Source organism: Microcebus murinus, chromosome 6 (assembly GCF_040939455.1).
Source record: "Microcebus murinus isolate Inina chromosome 6, M.murinus_Inina_mat1.0, whole genome shotgun sequence".
NCBI lineage: Eukaryota > Metazoa > Chordata > Mammalia > Primates > Cheirogaleidae > Microcebus > Microcebus murinus.
This window is the reverse complement of record NC_134109.1, coordinates 78,026,489-78,039,270: the sequence shown is the minus strand read 5'-3', so window position 1 is coordinate 78,039,270 and position 12,782 is coordinate 78,026,489. Positions and strand designations below refer to the sequence as shown.

The window sequence follows — 12,782 nt, the reverse complement described above, 5'->3', positions numbered from 1 at the left end:
TGTTTTACTCAAATGACCTTTTGCTTACATATTTTTAAAAAATTACTTTTCAGAGTCTGTAGCTACTGATGAAGGTATTTTAATAATGGAAAGCCTTTTTCTTCAACTATCACAAATGCAATAAAGTCTTTTCATTAAATATAAACACACAAAAAACTAAATTTACAAATAACTAAAAAATTTATCCTGAACACATTTCTTCAAAGGATTAGCTGAAAAATACATGTCCGAGGACTATAGCATATACAATGTTTACTTTTAAAGTTTTAACATAATTTTAGATTTTACCACAGGGTTTACTATAAAACAAAACAACAAAACCCTGCCAAATATCAAACCATTTGTCCACTGGTAACAATTCAGCTTTCTGTCTGTTGAGCTGCTTAGATCACAGAAAGTTGTTATGCACAGGTATTAATCAGGAGCCTACATGGAGACACATTTTACAGTGGGATTTAAAAAAAAATGTGTGTGACCAGCTCTTTTCCTCTCTACACTAAGAGAAAAATACATTACTTAGCTCACCTCTTAAAATCATTCAAATAGGCCCTCTACAAATTTTTAACAAATTGCATTTGTACTTAGGCCTTTATGAAACAACCTGAGAAGGTGGCAAGTGTCTCATTCCTCATTTAACAAATGAGGACAAATCAATACTTGAGAGCTAAGGTCATTTCAACTCACAGCATCCTTGGCCTAGTGCCATGATTTGGATTCACAACTCCTGACACCCAAGCCTTTGACTGCTCCAACCACCAAACTACATATAGCCATTCCCTAACCTGTGTTTGCTAAAGCTAGCTGTGAATCAGAATTATCAAGGGAGGCCTAAACCTGATCTATTCAAACTGAAAATTACTGCTTTAATTCTATGTGATACAGCTCAGCTTGCCTTTTAACATTCAGATATCAAAAGTGAGGGCATAAATGATGAAGAGACCCGTTTACAAGAATATTTTTCACACCATCATGTAAAATTAGAACATATCTTTGTCCTGTTAAATTCTGACCTCAATCTTAAACTTTGTTTTCTCAAACAAAATCTCATAGATTTCAAATCCAATTAGAAAATAAATCAAATATGCACAGTAAAAAGCAAACTTGGGCTTCAATTAATAGAACTTTAACAGAAACCTGGTCAAAGGAATCTCTTCCTATAATAGAAAAAACCAAATAACGATAACTACCTATTGGACACAACTATCAGTTCCTTTCCCTATTTTATAAAGTAAAATTAAAAAACACAAAACACATCCACAGGAATACAGAAGAGGCAAGAGTCTATATTCCTTTCCATTAGAGGTGGGGTCATTTATGTGTTTCAAACCTGAACAAAATACAGGTAACAGTCTAAATTTAATCATGACAATAAAATACTTTCCATTTTCCAAGTTTGATGGTAATAAATATTTACATTTTTAAAAATAATTTTTGTTCCTTTTTTGTTTTTTAAAAAGTCACGACATGCTTAAGGATACAGATATGGAAAAATTATCACTTCATCTAAGAGATCAACTGGTAGTATAAAACAATGTTATTACATATTAACCCAATTCAAGAATGATACCATCAGGGAGTCTAACATGGTGTTTACTTCAAAGATGATATTCAAGTGTTATTTAGAACACTATGTCTAATGTATCCAGAAGTAAGCACTGCTATCTAATTTTTGTGATTTTTAATATCTTCTATATCCACCACCACCACCACCTCCTCCTCCATATGGATCTCCATAACCTCTTCCACCATAACCCCCTCTTCCACCATAGCCTCCCCTTCCACCATAATCTCCCCTCCCACCATAATCTCCCCTGCCTTGGAAACCACCTCGACCACCACCTCCTCCACCTCCTCCTCCCCACCCTCCTCCTCCTCCCCCACCCCCTCCCCACCCTCCACCCCCTCCCCAGCCTCCTCTTCCACCCCCACCACCTCCTCCTCTACCACCACCTCCACCACCCCAACCACCCCTTCCGCCGCCTTCTTGTCTCTTTTGCCAAGGGGGCATTTCAGGCGGCGGTGGTTCAATTTCATTTGGCCGTCCTCCCCTGTCAGGCACCCTTCCCATCAGCACCTGTGTGAAGAAAAATTTTCTTTTAGTTCCTAATATTTTAGAAATTAAAATTTACATAAAGGTTTCAAGTAATAGTAAAGTTACTGTTCTTAATAACAAAGCCAAATATTTAAGGACATGAAAGTACTGGACATAGCAGTACAAATTAATACTAAAAATATAAGCATGGGAGGATAGGGATTTGTCAAAGGATACAAAATTAAAGCTAGATAGGAAGAGTAAGTTATGGTGTTCTATAGCAGTATAGGCTGACTATAGTTAACAATAATATATATTTTCAAATAGCTAGAAGAGAGAATATTGCATGTTCCCAACACAAAGAAATGAAAAATATTTGATATGGTGGCAATGCCAATTACCCTGATCTGATCAATATATATCACTATGTATCTCATAAGTATGTACAATTAGTAGGTGTCAATTAAAAAAATAAATATAAAAAAAGTGTGATATGAGACAAATTCCTCAGAATGGTATTATTTTTAAATAATTTGGGAGAGTATTCTGCAAGGGCTTAATTTTCTCTCATTTAAATTTGTTTAACAAATTCATAACAAATGTAGTACCCATCTCACTAAGAAATGTTTTTTAATAAAACATTTTGAATATTACATAAACTACATGCCCTACATTAACTAACTTCATATCTATTCATACAACAACTCTGGACTTTCCATTGCCATTGATTTGGTAATGGATAATCCAATAAAAGACTGAGTATATTCTAGTTATCAGTCCCTTATCGGATGCATAGGATGCAAAAATTTTCTCCCATTCTGTAGGTTGTCTGTTTACTTTCATGACTATTTCTTTGGCTGTGCAGAAGCTTTGTAGTTTGATCATGTCCCATTTATTTATTTTTGTTGCTGCTGTGATTGCCTTTGGGGACTTCTTCATAAACTCTTTGCCCAGGCCAATGTCTAGGAGAGTGTTTCCAACTTTTTCCTCTAGAGTTCTAATAGTTTCATACCTTAGGTTTAAGTCTGTTATCCAGCGTGAGTTGGTTTTTGTGAGAGGTGAAAGGTGTGGGTCCTGTTTTAGCCTTCTACAGGTGGCTATCCAGTTTTCCCAGCACCATTTATTGAAGAGGGATTCTTTTCCCCAGCGTATGTTTTTGTCTGCTTTGTCAAAGATTAGATGGCTATATGAGGATGGTTTTATATCAGGATTCTCACATCTATGCATCCGATAAGGGACTGATAACTAGAATATACTTAGAACTCACGAAAATTAGGAAGAAAAAATCAAATAACCCCATTAAAAAGTGGGCAAAGGACTTGAACAGAAATTTTTCTAAAGAAGACAGAAGAATGGCCAACAAACATATGAAGAAATGCTCAACATCTCTAAACATCAGGGAAATGCAAATCAAAACCACAATGAGATATCACTTAACCCCAGTGAGAATGGCCTTTATCAAAAAATCTCCAAGGCCGGGCGCTGTGGCTCACGCCTGTAATCCTAGCTCTTGGGAGGCCGAGGCGGGCGGATTGCTCAAGGTCAGGAGTTCAAAACCAGCCTGAGCAAGAGCGAGACCCCGTCTCTACTATAAATAGAAAGAAATTAATTGGCCAACTGATATATATATAAAAAATTAGCCGGGCACGGTGGCGCATGCCTGTAGTCCCAGCTACTCGGGAGGCTGAGGCAGAAGGATCACTCAAGCCCAGGAGTCTGAGGTTGCTGTGAGCTAGGCTGACGCCACGGCACTCACTCTAGCCTGGACAACAAAGCGAGACTCTGTCTCAAAAAAAAAAAAAAAAAAAATCTCCAAACAATAAACGCTGGCGTGGTTGCGGAGAGAGAGGAACACTCCTACACTGCTGGTGGGACTGCAAACTAGTTCAACCTCTGTGGAAAGCAATATGGAGATACCTTAAAGCGATACAAGTGAATCTACCATTTGATCCAGCAATCCCATTGCTGGGCATCTACCCAAATGATCCAATGACACTCTACAAAAAAGACACCTGCACTCGAATATTTATAGCAGCACAATTCATAATTGCAAGGCTGTGGAAACACCCCAAGTGCCCATCAATCCAAGAATGGATTAATAAAATGTGGTATATGTATACCATGGAGTACTATTCAGCTCTAAGAAACAATGGTGACATAGCACATCTTATATTTTCCTGGTTAGAGCTGGAACCCATCCTACTAAGTGAAGTATCCCAAGAATGGAAAAACAAGCACCAGATATATTCTCCAGCAAACTGGTATTAACTGAGTAGCACCTAAGTGGACACATAGGTACTACAGTAATAGGGTATTGGGCAGGTGGGAGGGGGGAGGGGGGCGGGTATATACATACATAATGAGTGAGATGTGCACCATCTAGGGGATGGTCATGATGGAGACTCAGTCTTTTGGGGGGAGGGGGCAAAGGGGCATTTATTGAAACCTTAAAATCTGTACCCCCATAATATGCCAAAATAAAAAAAAAAAGACTGTATTCCTCAGCACAATGTCGACAAAATATGAGGAATATATGATAACATGGGGATGTAATGAGGTCAGAGATTAATAACTACGATTCCAGGTTATCACTGAAAAGAGATATTAGGATTCCCAAATATTCCTTTCTTTTGAGAAACTTAAGCTCACTTACTTTCATTGATGATACTAGTTACTGTATTATTATAAGGAAAATAAAGAGTTGATATACTTCCTTAACCATGCCCTACAAAGCTTTGGAAAATAAACCAAGGAAGAGTTTAGTTTAAGTATCCAAACTTCTATAGAAAGCAGCTACTTTTATAAGCCCATGAGTAGAGGGAAAGACAAAATCTGCCCAACACAGCCAAGGGGAAGCCAAGGCTTCTTTCTAGTGTCATTTTTGGAAAGAAGGTAAAACAGTAACTGCCTCAACCAAAATAACCAATGCATCAGTTGGGTTCTAATTCTATTAATCTTCTAATCAAACCATATTTAGGAATTTATGACATACATGAAAGACAAAAAGTACAACATCCTCACTGTAGGTTCTAAATATGCAAACATTCTTTTAAGTCAGCAATAATGTCCTAACAAATCCAAAAAGTAGTCTTTCTTGATTGTTATTCTCACTGGTCTCTACAAAAAAAGATATACTCCAAATTGGGAAAAAGAAGCTCAAAGAGATTCAGTAACTTGCCCTAGAGGATTCCTCTAAGAAAATAATAGAGCTAGAATGTGAACCCAGATTAGTTTGACTCCAAAGCATGTACTCTTCTAACCTTTACACTAAGGATATGAGGAGTCAGTATCTGAAGCAATTCCTAAAATTCTTACTGACCCCCCCCCCAAAAAAATGATTACTTTTTGGGAAGAAGATAATTCTTGCTAAAGCTATTGATAAAAACAATTCTTAATTCCTCTAATTCAGATAACAATTTGATTTATGAATACAGAAATTCAAATAAATACACACACAAAAAACAAAACCAAGCCTAGATATACTGACCCCCCTGCTACTCTCTTCCAGGAGTTTACCAGGTCATAAAAGAAATGTGGATTAAAATCTGTAAAAACATCAAATGAAGATATTATCAATTCCTTCTCCACTGTGCTGAAAGAAACACCAACCTTATTAATGGCACATGCTGTCTTCTCCCGGCTAGCGCCACTACTTGTCCTAATGATCTTGGATAGATCTTCACGAGCAGCAAGCAGATGTGCCATTGTAATTGTTGTCTTGGGGGACAAAGCATAACGCTTAGGCTGATAAATCCTTGCTATGTCATCTGTTTTTACCTACATGACAAAAGTTAGGTAAAAAAAGGAATAAAGGTACATTTTAATGAAAGAACAATAGCAATCATAATCTTCAGAAAGAAAATAATGAGATAATGAATAAGCCAGGAAATAGAAAAAAGCAAAAACATCCAAATATCTCATAATTTATATGTAGAATGACAAAATAAGCCAACAAATGCTAACAGAATACAGAACTACTAGCAACAACCTATTTAAAAAAATATAACAAAAAGAGGCCGGGCGCGGAGGCTCACGCCTGTAATTCTAGCACTCTGGGAAGCCGAGGCGGGTGGATTGCTTGAGGTCAGGAGTTCGAAACCAACCTGAGCAAGAGCGAGACCCCATCTCTACTATACATAGAAAGAAATTAATTGGCCAACTAATATATATAGAAAAAAATTAGCCAGGCATGGTGGCACATGCCTATAGTCCCAACTATTTGGGAGGCTGAGGCAGGAGGATTGCTTGAGCCCAGGAGTTTGAGGTTGCTGTGAGCTAGGCTGACACCATGGCACTCACTCTAGCCTGGGCAACAAAGCGAGACTGTCTCAAAAAAAAAGAAAAGAAAAGAAAAGAAAAAAATATAACAAAAAAAATTCTATTCATATTAACAAAAACCTAAGTACCTAAAAATAGTTTATTAAAAACACATACAGGACCTCTAAAAACAAAACATCAGTAAATCTTGTAAAAACAAAAGGAAAACTTTTATAAATGGTGAGAAATACCAAGTTTCTGTATGGAGACATTGAATATTATTGTCAGTTCCCCCCAAATTAATTTATAATCCTATTGAAATGGTTTTTGGGAGAATGAAAAAAAAAAGATGAATCTAAAGTTAATTCAGAAAAACTAAATATGTAAGAATGACTAGAAGAATTTTGAAAAAGGGTAGTCCTACCAGATACTAACATGCAATATGAAATTATCATTATTGTCTTAACAGCTAGCATTTATTGAGTATTTATTAAATGTACAAGGATGCTCACTTAGTAGGCATTGTTTCTTTAATCCTCAAAACATCCTTTTAGGGTAGGTGTTTCTTATTATCCCTTTTTGTAGACAGGGGGAAAAAATGAGGCATATAAAGTTCAAGTCAGTTTCCCCAAAATACAGAGAGAATCCCAGCTCTGCCCAATTACTAATAAAGGCCCAGCTGAGCCTAAAACATAGCTATACAGCTAACAGTGTACTATCCTACTTCAGTCTAATTAATTGGAACTTGGGAATTAAAAAAAATAATAATAAAACAAAATAGACAGGAACTGAGACTCAGTATCTCATAAATGTATGAATGCAATAAATTATAAAAGAGGCATCGCAAATTAACGAGAAAAGAAAAGGATTATTTTTTAAATGTGCTGGAATGAATGGATAGCTATCTGTAAAAAGTAATAACAATAAAAAGGCACACCCTATAACAAAGGGAATTCCAAAGAGAATAGTTGAGATTTTAAATTGAAAAACTTAACCACATGGTAAAAATTAAAATTTCTATACTTCAAAAGGTATAAAACAAAATCAAAAGATAAATAGGTAAAATATTTTCAACAAATAAAACTTGCAAACTTCCTTCATATATATTAATAAAAAGCTCAAGCAAAAGGAAAACAGGACTCTATAGACCACAAAAAAAGACAAATAGAAATTTCAAAAAGAAATTCAATGACTAATAAGCTTATGAAAAATAGTTCAACTTTACCAATAATGATATGCAAATTAAAACTAGTCTTTTAAACCATAAAGTTAGCAATAAAGTCAGTAACTCTAAATATTAAAGAGGCTAAAGTGAGACAAAATATCATTTACCCTACTGTTAGGAGTTTAAATTCATCTAAGTTTTCTGGAAAACAATTTGGTCAAGGTAAATAAGAGCATTAAGAGTCATAACCATTGACATAATAAATTTCCTTTTAGGAATCCATGATAAGAATATATTTTGAAATTTACATGTAAAAATTATATATAGAAATATCCTGGTGTTAGATAATATAGGAAAAAAATGTTTAAAATAAGAGCATTAGGCAAATTATTGAATCACTATGTGATAAATATAATAGGGCCATAAAAAGGACACTGAAAACCAGACACAAAAGCCACATATTGTATTATATGATTTTGTTTAAATGAAATGTCCAGAATAGGCAAATCCACAGAGATAGAAAGCATATTATAGTAATGGTTGCCAGGGAATAGAGGTAGTGAGTATTGGGAATGACCGTTGAGAGGTGGTCAACGGTCCTTTGAGTTGAAGGAAATGTTCTGCAATTACATATCGGTAGGAGTTATACAACATAGTGAATAGACGAAGAAAACCACTGAACTGTACACCTTAAAATGGTGAACTTTATGTTATGTGAATCATATCTCAAAAAATAAATTAAAAATTTTAATTTTAAAAAGGGTATTTAAATAGAACTTTTAGTGATATCAGACAATGGTCACAAAATACTTACTGAAAAAAGTAAACTATAAAATTATATTCACAATATTACTTCAATACTAGCAAAATAATAGAGAAAAGAAATTAGATTAACCTTACTAATAAATGGGTATAATCTTTAACAACTCTGGAGTATACATCATCAAAAGCCTTAAAACCATGTATATTTTTTAATCAAGATACCACTTTGAACAAAAATTTAGCTGCCAAGGATTTCATTAAAGGGTCAAACAAGACACGAAAACTAGAGGAAACCTCAAAGTCTATTGATACAGTGTGTGTGTATACACATATATGATAAAATACTGTACAAAGATTTAAACTGCTGTAGAATAAATATCTGATGATAGTCATTCAATAATATCAGATACTTTTTTCTATCATGAAAATAGGTAAAGAATGATAAAGATAAATTAAATTTAATAAGACAACTGAGAATACATGTAATCATACAATCAACTGGAAAAAGACCAAACAAAAGGTCAAAATTCATCTGTAAATAGCCTAAGAAAAAATACTTTAAAAAATCTTCTAGGCCGGGCGCGGTGGCTCACGCCTGTAATCCTAGCTCTCTGGGAGGCCGAGGCGGGCGGATTGCTCAAGGTCAGGAGTTCAAAACCAGCCTGAGCAAGAGCGAGACCCCGTCTCTACTATAAATAGAAAGAAATTAATTGGCCAACTGATATGTATATAAAAAATTAGCTGGGCATGGTGGGGCGCATGCCTGTAGTCCCAGCTACTCGGGAGGCTGAGGCAGAAGGATCGCTCGAGCCCAGGAGTTTGAGGTTGCTGTGAGCTAGGCTGATGCCACGGCACTCACTCTAGCCTGGACAACAAAGTGAGACTCTGTCTCAAAAAAAAAAAAAAAAAAAAATCTTCTAGACTAAGGGAAAAAAGAACACACAACCTCCCTGTCCTAAAACATGATGAAAAAGACCAAGAAGAGAGGAACATAAAATATCAAGATATTTCCTAAAGGAATATTTACCCAAAGCTCTCATTTAAGGCCATCAACATGCCCATGAAGACATGTCACTCTTTATGTTCAAAGAAAAGAATATGTCAAAACTCATTTGTTTTGGATTTCTCTGTAATCTTAAAACCAACATTGAAAACATCTTCTCAGTTAGCATGTTAAAACAAATTTAATGCTACTACATTTCACAATTTGCCTTATATTCCTAAATTTCTTTTTCTCAATATAGCTCTATTAGATTAGAGACCCAACAAATACACAACCTCTAGTAAGTTTATGGAGGTCAATAAAACTGATAATTCCCACACATCTGAACTCTATTCCATTTCTTAAGGTGAGCAATCAAACAGTTACTCCAATGACACAGACAGCCACATCCCTAGAGTTTAACCTGGTGCACATGCAAAAGAGAGTAAGACTTTAACCACCAGAGAAGCTGATTAGGTATTACAGACAAAGAAATCTCCTAAAAATGTTCTATACCTAATCATAGAGAGTACTGAGAGGCTCATCCAGAATCAGGTACATAGTTTGACATATACAAGGTGCTGAATGTTCATTGAAAGAAAATACATGAATGACCCATCTTCAATTCTACCTTATATTAATACAATCCAGTTCTAGTCACTCATCACTTTTCTGTAACTGTCTGACAGGTGTTTAGAAAGAGACTCTATTCAAAAATATATGAGGGAGGATTTCTAGGTAAGCAAGTTAGACTGAACACACTAAATTATAAAAAGGTACACATATCCTACAACAAAGAGGATGAAAGAGAGAGATATTTAAAAGAAAAAAACCAAAATTTCAGAAAATGAAATCTGGAGCTGACAGAGTTAACTCAAAGTCCATTTGTAGAACAGTCTATTTATCTAACCTCCGGTGCCATGCTGCCACTTCTTCTCCGGCCAAATGGGTAAAAAGGGACATAGAAAAAAATGAGATTTCCCTTCTTGAAAAAATAAGTAGTTACAGAGAAAAGATTTCTGCATGTTGGCATTAAGAATTTCCACAGCACAACAGCCAGCTCCAAAGCCTGATTTTAACAATCCAATGACTGATGTTCCCACTAGGTTTTTCAGTGCTTTACCCTTAACTACGGACAACCAAGGACTACCATGAAGCCTTCTGAAGAAAGCCACCAAGAGAGAGACCAAGAAAAACAAATAAGCAAACAAAAAATTACCCAGGAGGAAACAGAGATAATTGAAAGTAAAAAAAAAAAAATCCCATCTTCATTCAAGAAGACAGCATATCCAAAAAGAGAAAAATTTTGAAAAAAAGAACCCAAGAATTAAAAAGAATTCATGAAAATTTAAAACAAAGCAGACAAAAATACATAATGGGGAAAGGATGACCTATTCAATAAATGGTGCTGGGAAAATTGGATAGCATGTAGAAGAAACAGGATCCCTATCTTTTGCCATATACAAAAATTAACTCAAGATAGATTAAGGACCTAAATATAAGACCTAAAACCATAAAAGTTCTGGAAGAAATTATAAGAACAACTCGTCCAAACATTGGTCTAGGCAAAGAAATTATGACTAAGATCCAAAAGGAAAATACAGCAACAACAAAAATAAATAAATGGGACTTAAGTTGTTTCTGCACAGCAAAGGAAATAATCAACAGAATAGACAACCTACAGAATGAGAGAAAATATTTGCAAACTATACATCCAACAAAGGGCTAATATCCAGAATCTACAAAGAACTCAATCAAATCAGCAAGAAAAAAACAACCCCATTAAAAAGTAGGCAAAATAGGAACAGTTTTTCAAAAGAAGACTTACAGCCAACAGACATATGAAAAAATGCTCAACATCACTAATCATCAGGGAAATGCAAATTAGAATCACATGAGATACCATCTTGCTCCTATCAGAATGGGATTAAAAAATCAAAAACAACATGTTGGTGTTGATGTGGTGAAAAAGGAACCCTTATACAGTGTTGATGGGACTGTAAATCAGTACAATCTCTGTAAAACAGTATGGAAATTCCTCAAAGAACTAAAAGTAGACCTACCATTCTACCCAGCAATCTCACTACTGGGTATAAACCCAATGGAAGTCATTATATCAAAAAGACACCTGTACCAGAATGCTTATCACAGCACAACTGACAACTGCAAAGCCTAAGAGCCTATCAATTGATGAGTGGATAAAGAAAATGTGGTATATAATATATACCATGGAGTACTACTCAGCTATAAAAAGGAATGAAATAATGTCATTTGCAGCAACCTGAATGGAACTGGAGAACATTATCCTAAGTATCTCAGGAATGGAAAAACAAACACCATATGTTCTCACTAATAAGTGGGAGCTAAATGATGAGTACACATGATCATAAAGTGGTGTAAAAGACATTGTACACTAAGAAAGGGGGAGGAGGGAGGAAATTGAGGGATAAAAACTCACCTATTGGGTACAATGTACACTATTCTGGTGGCAGGCACACTAAAAGCCCTGACTTAAGCATTATACAAGTCATCCATGTAACAAGAACACTTGTACTCCCTAATATTTTGGAAATTAAAATTCTTTCTAAAAAAACTCATTTTTAAAAAGCATTAATGAAAATTTCAAAAATGCAGATACAAAAATTCAACACCAAGCACAAAATAAAGTTGAGGACATCCAAAAAAGTGAATCAAAAACAGAAAGAGACAAAAAACGAGAGAAAAAAATAAAACAACTTAAGTGGATCTATCATCTAGGATGTCCAATATCTGACTAACAAGAGTTTCAGAAACAGAGAACAAATAAAAAAAAAAGAGAAATTAATAAAGAAAAATATGAAAGCTAAGAAAATCTACAGATTGAAAGGTCCACCTAGTGTTTAGTACGATGAATGAAAAGACCCACTTCAACACATATTGTGAAAATTCAGAATTCCAAGGATAGAGAAAAGAGCCCCCAAAATAAAAGGTCACTCAAAAAGACAGAGAATGTCATCAGTTTTCTTAACAGCCGCACTAAATGCTTAAAAACAATGAAGCAATGCTTTCAATATGTTTTCAACCTAGGATTTTATAATTATCTAAACTCTCAATCAAATGTGACAGCAAAATACACATTTTCAAAATGCCAGGAGATTCAGAAAAATCACCTCCTATGTACCCTTTGAGGAAGTTACTTGTACATTTCCTATAGTATAATGAGGAGAAAAACAATGAAAGCACAGACCAGGGGATCCAAAAAATAGTGGAGTAGTCAAGGATAGCCACGCAAACAGCCCAAATTGCAGTAAGAGGATACAAGTTTCTGAGAGGGAACGCACATAGAAAATGGAGAACCCATTAGAAGACCTAATTTTTAAAATAATATTTAAAAATAAAACTAAGCATGTTATCATATTGCAGAAATTTAATGCAATAAATAAATAAAATTCAATTAGAAAGGGAGATGAGACACCTATAGGTCACATGACCCTCCCCAAGACTTCTACGTGCTAATTCTTAGAACCTGTGAATATTACCTTGTAGATGTGATTAAGTTAAGTATCTTGAGATGGAAAGATTATCCTGCATTATCTGGGTGGGCT

The 12,782-nt window shown here is 35.1% G+C and overlaps 1 protein-coding gene across 1 annotated transcript in view; it reads right to left on the bottom strand.

Moving 5' to 3' along the window:
• Positions 1 to 1,340: 1,340 nt before the first annotated feature.
• FAM98B (family with sequence similarity 98 member B) overlaps positions 1,341 to 12,782 on the bottom strand; it is a 37,562-nt gene continuing 26,120 nt past the window's right edge. The window contains exons 7-8 of the mRNA XM_076004237.1: positions 5,642 to 5,809; positions 1,341 to 2,074 (exon numbers count right to left, since the gene is read on the bottom strand). Of these exons, the coding sequence (XP_075860352.1) occupies positions 1,679 to 2,074; positions 5,642 to 5,809 (564 nt within the window). The 3' untranslated portion in view covers positions 1,341 to 1,678. The remainder of the gene's footprint in view (positions 2,075 to 5,641; positions 5,810 to 12,782) is intronic.